Source organism: Cetorhinus maximus, chromosome 10 (assembly GCF_964194155.1).
Source record: "Cetorhinus maximus chromosome 10, sCetMax3.hap1.1, whole genome shotgun sequence".
In the NCBI taxonomy this organism is placed as follows: Eukaryota; Metazoa; Chordata; class Chondrichthyes; order Lamniformes; family Cetorhinidae; genus Cetorhinus; species Cetorhinus maximus.
Window position 1 is genome coordinate 54060622 of NC_135888.1, and position 12971 is coordinate 54073592.

Consider the following 12971-nt stretch of genomic DNA (forward strand, 5'->3'; position numbering starts at 1 on the left):
GCCACAGTATTATTGCTAATTTGGTTTGCCTAGCTTATATGTTGATTAAAGTCACCCATGATTACTGTAGCACCCTTGTTACATGCATCTCTAATTTGCTGTTTAATGCCATCCCCTACCTTACCACTACTGTTTGGAGGCCTATGGACAACTCCCACTAATGCGTTCCACCCCTTGCTGCCTCTTAGCTCTACTCAGACTGATTCTACATCGAGATTTTCTGACCAATGTCCTTTCTCTCTATTGCACTGATTTCATCCTTAACTAACAATGCCACGCCACCTCCTTTTCCCTTTTCCCTGTCCTTTCTAACTATCAAATACCCTTGAATAGTTTTTTATCCTTTTATTCTTTCATGGGTTGTGGATGTTGCTGACAAGGCCAGCATTTGTTGCTCATCCCTAATTGCCCTTGAACTGACCTTGTTAGGTCATTTCAGAGGGCAGTTAAGAGTCAACCACATTGCGGTGGGTCTGGAGTCTCACATGTAGGCCAGACCAGGAAAGGATGGCAGATTTCCTTCCCTGAAGGACAATAGTGAACCAGATGGGTTTTTACAACAATTGATGATAGTTTGATTGTCACCATATTGAGAACTCATTTTTATATTCCAGATTTATTAATCAAATTCAAATTCCACGAGCTGCAGTGGTGAGATTTGAACCCATGTCTCCAGATCATTAGCCTGGGTCCCTGGATTACTAATCCAGTGACATTACTACTATGCCACTGTCTCCCCATTAAGTTCCCAGCCTTGGTTATCCTGCAGCCATGTCTCCGTAATCGCAATCATATCGTTTCCGTTTACATCTATTTACGCTGTTAATTTGTCTACCTTATTGCAAATGCTCCATGCATTCAGATACAGTGCCTTTAGACTTGTCTTTTTAGCATTTGTACACATCTTTTTGTACTATGGCCCTATTTGCTGCTGGCCCTTGCTTCCTTTGCCTTCCACTTCTTTTGTACTTTTATGTCTTTCATTCCTATCTTTGTTTCCCTCTCTTGTGTCTCCGACCTCCGGTTCCTATCCCCCTGCCACTCTAGTTTAAATCCTGCCCCACAGTACTAGCGGACGCTCTGCAAGGATATTGGTCTCGGTCCTGCTGGGCTGCAACCTGTCCATTGGTCCTGATGCCTCAAGAATCTAATTCTGTCTCTCCTACACCATCCCTCCAGCCATGTATTTATCTGGTCTGTTCTCCTATTCCAGACCTTGCATTGGGTGTAATCCTGAGATGACTACCTTTGAGGTCCTGCTTTTTAATTTATTTCCTAGCTCCCTATATTCTGCTTTCAGGACCTGATCCTCTTTTTATCTATGTCATTGGTACCGATATGGACCACGACTTCTGGCTGTTCACCCACCCGCTTCAGAAAGTCCTGCAGCTGCTCAGTGACATCCTTGAGCCTGGAACCAGGGAGGCAATATATCATCCTGGTGTTACGTCTGTGACCACAGAAATTCTATTTGTTCCCCTTAAGATAGAATCCCCTATCACTATTGCTCTCCCACTTTTTTTTTCTCCCCACCCTGTGCAGCTGAGCCACTCATGGTACCACGGACTTGGCTCTTACTGCATTCCCCTGAGAAACCAACTGCTCAGCAGTATCAAAAATGGAAAATCTGTTGGAGAGGAAGATGGACCCAGGGGACTCCTGCACTACCTGCCTTGTGTTTTTACTCTGTCTGGCAATCACCCATTCCCTTTCTGCCTGTGTACTCTTTACCTGTGGTGTGACCACCTCACTCTAAATGCTGTCCATAACGATCTTATCCTTGCGGATGCTCCACAGTGACTCCAGCTGAAGCTCCAGCTCCAGCTCTGAAACGTGGATTTTGAGTAGCTGCAGCTGGAGGCACTTGCTGCACACGTGGTCACCCTGGACACTGGAAGTGCCCCTGACTTCTCATATCACACAAGATGAGCATTCCATGGTTGAGCTGCCCTATCATGACTTACTCTTAAATTACTCCCTTTACTTTTAATTCCTCTAATTTAAGGAATATTAAGGACAGTAAAAATACCAAGACCACCACTTCTCTCGCACTGGGTCCCGCTCTGATTTTTGGCATGGTTCCCCTCACTCTTTAAGGCCGCCGCACCTCTCACATTATCAAATGCCTAAAGCAAAAGCAAGAAGAAACTCTTTTGCTTCTTCCCCAAACTCCCTTAATCACCCAACTCCCACCATGCTATTCTAAGTCACACTAAGTTGGCTGGCTTTATATGCTTCTAAGACAAAGGCTAGCTGACCCAGTTATAGAGGAACCAATTTCAGCTGCTTCTTTAATTAACTAAGCCCAACTGCTCATCCAGTGGAGACCTTGTTAAACCCCTGCTTAAGGCTGGGAACTTTAGAATTTAAACTGTAGATTTCAGTTAAATTCTAACTACAACAAAATGAGATTTTTATGAAAATATTTTTTAAAAATTAAGGTTCCGTACTCACCATCCACCAGCATCCAGTCCTATTCTTAAGAACCAATCAACTTATGGGACACCGGTTAGATTTTATCTGTAAACTCCTTGTCTCTCTCTCTGAACTCTTGCTGCTTTATGGGCATCATCTGTAGCAAAGTAAAAGCCAGCTACTGGAGGCTGAGGAAAGGTATAAAATTAAAGGATCACCTCTTTCCCTTTTCACTGAACTCCCTCACTCACCAAACTCCAACTGAAGCACTCTAATGCTGCATAAAGCAGCACTCCAGTGCTGCTTCTGATGCCCAGCAGTACCTCACCTAAGTGATCAGAGTTCCCCTGTGAGCTTGTCAATTTTGACCATGGTGTGGGGGAATCACATCACTTGCCTAATGTCCATATGTGTGAACTTCCCAGCAAGGAATTTTGGATTGAGATCTGGAGCAGTGATTCGTCTGATTTTTCTCCTTCTGAACTCAGAGGAGCGAGAGATCAATTGCAGCACCCACCTGCCATCTAGGCTAAAATGAGCTAATGTGGCACAGATCGAAAATTGAACCCCAAAACTCCTGGTCTGTGTGGCTCAGCTAATTTGGCCATTACTAACTGATCTTAACTACAGGAAGGAGAACAAGTCTACAGGCATAATATGACTTTAGTGAAAGGCTAGCCATAGTTTTATTGATAAATAAGCTCAGTAGAGAGATAGAGAAAGATCAGCTATCGAGCAAAAGGCAATCTCTCTTGCAATATGTCTAGGAGAGCGAAACAAATGGTGTCGTAGCTTTGCTAAGCTATCCACCTTGTTTGAATCTGTGAGATTCTTGAAAGTGCTGTCAAGAAAGGCATGCATTCCAGTTGGAATTTTGGTCTACATGGAAGAATAAGTGCACATGAGTGAGCACTCTTCTATTCTCTATTTTTGTACTTTTAATTAGCTTTCAGGTTTCGGTATTGGTTTAGTGGTGTTATTCTTATCTCTGAGTCAGAAGGTCGTGGATTTAAGTCCAACTTCAGAGACTTGAACACGTAATCTAGTGCAGTTCTGAGGGAGTGCTGCTGTCAGAAGTGCCATCTTTCAGATGTGATATTAACCCAAGTGTTTTGGACAGGAGGGGGTCAGTTCACACAGCACTGTTTTCCTCTTACTACCTGTCCGTAAATGGAAGGTGTTTTGAATTTGTTTTAAAGAATAAGTGGTGGTGTATTTTCCCAACCCCTAGGTTTTTGTGTGATCCAATTTCACTAATAACCTCACAGCAAATTTGAGTTAGGATTCAAGAAGGCTAATTTATTTTGCACATTCAAAAACCTGTGAAAAGGAGTGTTCGCAACTTTCCACTCTGCATTCACACAGTAAAGGTGGGCTATAGAAAAGGAGGTTTACTGTACAAGGACCACAGAAAAGGCTGAATATTGGTTCATGGGAGTTCCAGAGTCCCAAAGTCAGAGTCTAATGAGGCAGCCTTTCACGTAGGCACTTGATGGTTGGCTGGCTGGAGATTGGTGTTTTAAAGTTCACTTTTCAGGTGGTGTTGATGTCACAAGATGAAGTAGGCATGCAGAGATTGCGTCAGCTCTGTAGGTGATGCTATGAAATCTTCTAGTAGAGTCAGGTTAGATGGGCCAGTGGTCTAACCTGGACAGAGTTTGCTTCTGTGTGGCCTGCCAGTTGGATGTTAAACAGCAGACTGGCTTCACAGCTCAGAAAGGTAATATTAAACTGCTCAAAAGGCCAGAGTCTTGGGTCATGTGACCTTCCTTCTGCACAGTGACTTCAACAAAGGATGTTTATCCAGCATCGAGAATTGGCTTTGTTTTCAGGATTGATAATGTCTCAGCCATTATAGGTTGAAAGGGGTGCCATTCGTGTTGAGGGTCTGGCGTTTAGGAAGCCATTGTCTCAACAGACTCACTGACTCCCCTAGCAATGTTGGCTTATCAAATGTAAATGGCATTCCTGTAGATCCCTTTGAAATTGGTCTATACAGTCCCAGGTGGTCTGTTAGGGGCTCCTTAGGCATAAACAGCTGTGACATTCCCAAAGCTGATAAGAGAATTATTTTGTTCTGAAGACGGCTAAGGATAATTTCCTGACGGAGGATGAGCCATCAGAAAAGTCCAGATTTAAAATAAGAACTAGTAATAAGGGTAAAGTTTTAAAATATACAGTGTTGGGTTCCTTCTTCGTGTTGGAGGAACCCAACACCAGGCTCAATCTTTCCTCTCAGGTCAATTGAATAACAGCAGGGGAGCTCTCACAGTGTCCTTGCTAACATCTAACCGTCAAATAATATTACCAAAATATATGATGTGGTCATTCGTCGTACCAAATTTTATGGGATCTTCCTGTGCCAAATTGGTTGCTGTGCATTAGAGCAATTATCACATTTCAAAAATAATTGATTAGCGGTGAAGTGGTTTAGGGTATCTAGAATATTGCCATATAAATGCAAGTTCTACCTTATAAAAAAACAAAGTACCGGAAATACTCAGTTCTGGCAGCATCTGTGATGAGAGAAATAGAGTTAATGTTTCAAGTCAAATATGACTTCAATTAGAACTATTGCATGTGCAGTATTTTGCTTTCATTTTAATGTTTAAGTCACTGCAAGTTCTACCTTACTTGGTTTTATAGCTAGTCTCTTGCATGAGTGAAAAGTCAGGGGTTCATGTTCCACTTCTGGTCCTGACCATATAACCCATAACCATAATATGCATTTCACAAAAGTGAGCAATCCAAAAAAAGTTTACAACTGAATTGATCTTAGGCTAAAGATACTGAACCATAACACATTCAAGTTAGCTAAACTTAAATTAATTGCATGTGAGTTTTCTCTTATTGGACCCAACCAGTTAACAATGGTGCAGTGTGCTGGACCTTAAAGTTTTCAGCTTGCTGAAGACCAGGCTTTCAATTTTAGTCGGGCCTCTGATGTCTTAATTTGGCATATTCCATTGAAGCTAAATAAATTGCACCAAATATGTTGCCTGTCAGAGCTATGGTTGTCCAGTTGATCAGTCTGGGCCTTATAGTTAAAGAGCCTTTTAATGTATTTAATAATTTTATGGTAAATATCCTTTATAATATTAAGGGATTGAGCATTTGTTTTTTTATATATCCTCAGGTCGCTTGGCTTGGTTGGTGTATATAGTTGGTGCTGTAATTGGAGGCAGATTAACTTTTACTTGTACTGATGAACAAGACTCGATGGATGGAGAAATAGTTTATCGGTAAGTCATAGTTTTTTTGAAATATGCTATTTTTATACCACTTGGAAATGCAATTTATGATGAAGTATGAATCTTATAGTATGAAGTATACATGACAAGAGCTTTGTCTCTAGTTACTGTTTGATCACAAATAGAAGGATCAGAAACTCAGAGGATCTTTTTGTTTCTTTGATTTTTGTGTGATGTTTGATGATGATTTCCAATGCCAGTTTCAATTAAGAGAATGACTGATTTCATTGATTCGAGGAATGTTTACCAATTGCCAGCAGCTGCTGACTGTACCTCACTTAGTTGTTATCAGTGTTACCTCTCTTCAGAAGTTTGAAGACTGGGTACAGAAAGGAATATAATTTAGTGTCATACTGATGGAGTGCGATATCATTGGAGGTGCCATGTTTTAGTTGAGATGTTCAATTGAGGCCTGGCCTGTCTGGTGGATGTTAAAGATTCTTTGGTCATTATCCAAAGTAAACCAGAGAGTTGTGTACTAATTAATCTTATTTGCCCTTTGTGGGACCTTGCTGTAACCTAACCTCAAATGTAAATATTATTAATAGTTGTTGGTGGTACAGAACTTTGAGTATTGTTGAAAAAAGAGATTTTTTTGTTGAAGCTTTTCATCTTGCACTCATCTGGATAATCCACAAGTGTACCAAATGTAAATGGAGCAACAGTTTATACTGTATGAAAAGAGAGTGCTGATTGGTTGGCAAGGGGTAGAGGTGTTGCCATGGAGAATGCACCAGGTGATGGTGGTTGACAGTTAACTACCAAGCATTGTTTGAAATTTAAACCAGGCAGCTTAACTCTGATTGGTCAAGGCATTGCCCCGAGGAATGAACCAGCGAATGGCTGCCATAGCTGAGAAAGGCGCAATGTGTGTACATGTTCTTTCTGTCTGCAAAGAACAGGGCCCTGTGAATCAATATATGTAGCTTCCGGTACACGCAAACGCTCTATGCTGCAAGCCCGTCTAACTACCTTAAATTGGTTTTCAGTGTAATTCTTAGCACACTGAGGATTATTTAGTAAATGTTGTCCAATCACGGAATCACATCTAATGTTGGACATCGTATTTTGAGTTTTGCAAGTGTGAACTGGCTGGGTACGGTCTGTAACTTGCCCGTTGCGAACAGCAGAAGGGACATGTTGTTCAATACAATCTGCCAGTATTTGGGATGCACGGCCTACATACCTAGCATCGCATTGCCACTGAAATTCATACACCACATTACTCATTTGTGTGCTAGTCAGAATGTCTGGCTTGATGGCAGCATCCTGTTAGTGGTGAATACCACTCGTGTTGCTTTTTTTTTCTTTATTTCATTCGTGGGCGTCACTGTCCACTGGCTAGGCCAGCATTTATTGCCCATCCCTAATTGCCCATGTTCAGAGGACATTTTAAGAGTCAACCACATTGTTGTGGGTCTGGAGTCACATGTAGGCCAGACTAGGTAAGGATAGCAGATTGCCTTCGCTAAAGGACATTAGTGAACCAGATGGGTTTTTACGACAATTGGCATCATCAGATTGTTTTTTAATTCCAGATTTTCATCTGCCGTGGTGGGATTTGAACCCGGGTTCGAATCATTACTCGCATCTCGAATCATCGAGAGCATTACCCTGGGTCTCTGGATTACTAGTCCAGTGACAATGCCACCGCCTCCTCTATTAGCATAGTAGCAGCATGAAACAGCTAGCTTCACCTGTTGCTCAGATTTTTAAAATACCTTGCCCTTCCAGGATAATTTGAGCACTTCTCAGGGCCAAGAATGATGGCCTAAGGCTCGTCATGAGTTTGTGCAATATACAGCGTGAAATCATAAGATCAGGTTAGCTATTATCCCACAGGATGCCTTTGCGCCCTTTTTCAGCATCAAGCTTGCATCGTGAGCAAATGGCTCGGGTCCTATTTACTAGGTTGCTGATTAGGCCAATCTTTTAGCGCGTGGGACTACAAGAATCCTAACGCATATATTGACTAGTGGAGGTAGGCTTGCGTTAGACCGTGGTAGAGACCCCCCTGGTAGATTTCTTAATTAGTATGTCAAGGAAAGGGAGTTGATTTGACTGCTCCTTTTCAAAGATGAATTTGAGTGCAGGATGGAGCCCATTAATACATGCAATGAAATTATTACATGCAGCTGCAGATTTAATTATAACAAACATATAATCCACATATTGGAAATTTATGTGTGATGCTAGGTATGTAGGCCGTACATTCCAAAGACTGGCGGATTGTATCAAACAGCATGCCCCTTCCTCTGTTTTCAACGGACAAGTTACAGATCATACCCAACCAGCCCGTGCTTGCAAAACTCAAAGCACAGTGGCCAACATTAGATGTGGTACCGCAAATGGATAACATTTGCTAAATAATCCTCAGTGTGCTAAGAATTATTCTGACAACCAATTTAAGATTGTCAGTCGGGCTTGCAGTATGGTACATTTGCATGTACTGGAAGCTACATATATTAATACGCAGGGCCCTGTTCTTTGCAGACAGAAAGAACATGTTTGCACTGCGCCTGTTTCAGCTATACAAAGTAAGTGACAGCCATTCGCTGGTTATTCCTCAGGGCAATCCCTTGACCAATCATGGTCAAGCTGTCTGATTTAAATTTCACGCAATGCTTGGCAGTTAACTGTCAGTCACCATCAACTGGTGAATTCTCCATGGCAACACCTCTACCAATCAGAATCCACTTGCCAACCAATTAGCACTCTCTTCTCATACAGTATAAATTGTTGTTCCCTTTACATCCGGTGGTCTTGCGAATTGTCCTGATGCATGCAAGGCGAAGAGCTTCGACAAAAAATCTCTCTTTTTCCAGCAATACTAAATTATTATTGGTAAGTCATTTTGAGAGGAAATGTTACCCTCTTTCAAAATTGTAAAGCCCAAGTTTATCAAATCTTGTCACATAAAACTAAAAATACATGAAAACTGTCAGCATATTTGGTAGGTGGTCAGTTTTTCAATCCATTCGTCAGCATTTTAGTGTTTCATCAAAGAAAACACCATCTTTTCACTGGGTTATAATTAACAACCAGTCATATCACTTGGAAAGCTGGACTGGAGTTTTCAAAACTAAGCAGACAAATTCGTTGAAAGGATCTAAACCTGCCAAAACCAATTTCTCAGATTCAACATTTTCCTTTTGTTGAAATTGAAGTAGAAATGTTTTAAGATGAGTTACAGTTACAGCTGAGTTTACTTGATGGATCCCCACGAGTTAAAGAAACAAATAGATTTCTAAAATACAGCTTTTATTTGTTTTTTCTCGAAGGAAGTGTGTGGGCCATGTCTGGCTGTTTTATGTGTAGGCTGATTTTCTTGAGATGAGTTTTAGTTACTTTTTCTAAGATGAGGAGACCCTGTGTGACTGTATTCATGGCTTATTTGCGTATTCCTGCCATTGCACTTGTGTAATTACCAGGAATTGGAAATAGAGTGCAGCAGAGTGTGGAAGCTGTTCATCATTCTGGCGTTCTCACCTCCACTAGATACATCTTTTGTTTCTTTACTTATCCAGTTGTCACATGCATGCACTCAACTTCTTTCTTCAGCAGCAGCAACTCACTATATCTCAAAACTGCCCTGATTCGACGTTTCATTTCTTCCTTTGTCGCAACTGATGTTTTAACAAAAAGCCTTGTTCCTCCTTTCAGATTTGAATGGTCGCCAGCTTTAACAACTTATGAGTACCAGTATCACTCTAGTTATTTCTTTCCTTTCATATCCCTCTAACCTCACCCCGTATTCCAATCTCACCTCTTGCTGTGTATTCACTTTCCCCTCTCTGACCCTGAATGATCTGCCCTTAGCAAAGGCCTCAGCTTCATTCCCTTATGTCCTCACCTGAATGAGTTTCCAGCTCTCTATGACCCTGAGCTCCTTTCTCCACTGCTTCCGTGCTCACTTCCTTGTAAAGGAATCATCCTCCACACAATGGACCCTTTCCTCCTGTCCAGTACAGTAAGTCCTTGTTTTAAGTCGCCCAGTTGTAAGGTGTTTCATTTTAACACCGGTCAGTTAATGGGGCCCCTATTCTCGTTTAGCATCTCAAGTTTTGTTTTAAAGTTGTTTCGCGCCAGTTCTGCCATAGGGCCTCATGACTTGACCGGTGCCATTTTCAACCAGTCCCTGATGCCCCCTGACCCCCCTTCTCACTGCCGACCCTCCAATGCGTGGCCTCTGCCGCTTCCTGACCTCCCCTCTTGCTGCTGACCCTCCAGTTTGTGGGCTCTGCAACTCCCTAACCCTCACTGCTCACTGCTGATCCTCCAGTTCATGGCTTCTGCCAGTCCCTGATGATCCCTTTTACTGCCTCTCCAGTTTGTGGCTCACCTCATGCAAGTTTAAGCTGCTCTTCCTGCTGCTTACTGCTCATTTCCAGAGTCCTCGCTCATAGCGAGGGTTCAGGAAAGAAAAGCAGTGAGCGGGAGAGGCGGGAAATGGGAGGTACGGCAAGAGGAAGGGGCCGCAGCGATACTGGGAGGGTGAGGGAGCGGCAGAGGCTGTGAACTGTAGGGTCGGCAGCGCGGCGGATGGTCAGGGAGTAACAGAGGCTGTGAACTGTAGACTTGACAGCGAGATAGATGGTCAGGGAGTAACAGAGGCTGTGAACTGTAGGGTCAGCAGTGAGAAAGATGGACAGGGAGCGACAGAGGCTGTGAACTATAGGCTTGACAGCGAGATGGTGGGTCCACAACGACCAGGAGAGTCAGGGAGCGGGAGATTCAGTGAGCACGAGAGGCAGTGAGTGGGAGGTTAGTAGAAAGTTAGCCTATTTCTTTCATATTGTTACATTTACTTTATTTTAAAAGTTATTTTATTTATCCATATAGGAATTTCGCAATGTAGAGTATTTCAACTTTCAGGGTATAATATTTTGATCAAAAACAGAATTACCTGGAAAAACTCAGCAGGTCTGGCAGCATCGGTGGAGAAGAAATCAGTTAACGTTTCGAGCCTTCACGGCCCTTCGGCAGAACTGAAGCATAGTTAGGAGAGGGGAGAAATATAAGCTGGTTTAAGGTGGGGGGGCGGGGGGAGAGAGAAGTTGAGGGTCTGGTGATTGTGGAGATAAGCAAGCAGTGATAGGAGCAGATAATCAAAAGATGTCACAGACAAAAGGATCAAAGAGGTGTTGAAGGTGGTGATATTTGTCTAAGAAAAGTGCTAATTAAGAATGGAAGACAGGACACTTAAAGTACAGATCTAGTGGGGGTGGGGTGGAAAGACTAACAAGGTTTTAGTTTTAGATTTAAAAATAATGGAAATAGGTGGGGAAAGAAGAATCTATATAAATTATTGGAAAAAAAGGGGGGAGGGGGGAGAAACGGGGTGGGGATGGGGGGAGGGGGAGTTTAAGATCTAAAGTTGTTGAATTCAATATTCAGCCCGGAAGGCTGTAAAGTGCCTAGTCGGAAGATGAGGTGCTGTTCCTCCAGTTTGCGTTGGGCTTCACTGGAACAATGCAGCAAGCCAAGGACAGACATGTGGGCAAGAGAACAGGGCGGAGTGTTAAAATGGCAAGCGACAGGGAGGTTTGGGTCTTTCTTGCGGACAGACCGCAGGTGTTCTGCAAAACGGTCGCCCAGTTTGCGTTTGGTCTTTCCAATGTAGAGGAGACCGCATTGGGAGCAACGAATGCAGTAGACTAAGTTAGGGGAAATGCAAGTGAAATGCTGCTTCACTTGAAAGGAGTGTTTGGGCCCTTGGACGGTGAGGAGAGAGGAAGTGAAGGGGCAGGTGTTGCATCTTCTGCGTGGGCATGGGGAGGTGCCATAGGTGGGGGTTGAGGAGTAGGGGGTGATGGAGGAGTGGACCAGGGTGTCCCGGAGGGAACGATCCCTACGGAATGCCGTCAGGGGGGGTGAAGGGAAGATGGGTTTGGTGGTGGCATCATGCTGGAGTTGGCGGAAATGGCGGAGGATGATCCTTTGAATGCGGAGGCTGGTGGGGTGATAAGTGAGGACAAGGGGGACCCTATCATGTTTCTGGGAGGGAGGAGAAGGCATGAGGGAGGATGCGCGGGATATGGGCTGGACACGGTTGAGGTCCCTGTCAACGACCGTGGATGGAAAACCTCGGTTAAGGAAGAAGGAGGACATGTCAGAGGAGCTGTTTTTGAAGGTAGCGTCATCAGAACAGATGCGACGGAGGCGAAGGAACTGAGAGAATGGGATGGAGTCTTTACAGGAAGCGGGGTGTGAGGAGCTGTAGTCGAGGTATCTGTGGGAGTCGGTAGGCTTGTAATGGATATTGGTGGACAGTCTATCATCAGAAATTGAGACAGAGAGATCAAGGAAGGGAAGAGAAGTGTCAGAGATGGACCATGTGAAAATGATGGAGGGGTGGAGATTGGAAGCAAAATTAATAAATTTTTCCAGGTCCCGACGAGAGCATGAAGCAGCACCGAAGTAATCATCGATGTACCGGAGAAAGAGTTGTGGGAGGGGGCCGGAGTAGGACTGGAACAAGGAATGTTCCACATACCCCATAAAGAGACAGGCATAGCTGGGGCCCATGTGGGTACCCATAGCCACACCTTTTATTTGGAGGAAGTGAGAGGAGTTAAAGGAGAAATTGTTCAGTGTGAGAACAAGTTCAGCCAGACGGAGGAGAGTAGTGGTGGATGGGGATTGTTCGGGCCTCTGTTCGAGGAAGAAGCTAAGGGCCCTCAGACCATCCTGGTGGGGGATGGAGGTGTATAGGGATTGGACATCCATGGTGAAGAGGAAGCGGTTGGGGCCAGGGAACTGGAAATTGTTGATGTGACGTAAGGTGTCAGAGGAATCACGGATGTAGGTGGGAAGGGACTGGACAAGGGGAGAGAGAAGGGAGTCAAGATAACGAGAAATGAGTTCCGTGGGGCAGGAACAGGCTGACACGATCGGTCTGCCAGGACAGTTCTGTTTGTGGATTTTGGGTAGGAGGTAGAAGCGGGTCGTCCGAGGTTGGGCGACTATCAAGTTGGAAGCTGTGGGAGGAAGATCTCCAGAGGAGATGAGGTCAGTGACAGTCCTGGAAACAATGGCTTGATGTTCTGTGGTGGGGTCATGGTCCAGGGAGAGGTAGGAGGAAGTGTCTGCGAGTTGACGCTCAGCCTCCGCGAGGTAGAGGTCAATGCACCAGACAACAACAGTACCACCCTTGTCAGCGGGTTTGCTGACAATGTTGGGGTTGGACCTGAGAGAACGGAGTGCAGTGAGTTCAGAGAGAGACAGATTAGAATGGGTGAGAGGAGCAGAGAAATTGAGACAGCTAATGTCACGCCGACAGTTCTCAATGAAAAGATCAAGAGA

General features: G+C 44.0%; 1 protein-coding gene across 1 annotated transcript in view; it reads left to right on the top strand.

Annotated features, from left to right (window-relative positions):
* Positions 1-12971, top strand: part of LOC144685323 (ran-binding protein 17-like) — a 947082-nt gene that overhangs the window by 212142 nt on the left and 721969 nt on the right. Inside the window, exon 13 of the mRNA XM_078549733.1 lies at positions 5552-5657. Coding sequence (XP_078405859.1) covers positions 5552-5657 — 106 coding nt within the window. The remainder of the gene's footprint in view (positions 1-5551; positions 5658-12971) is intronic.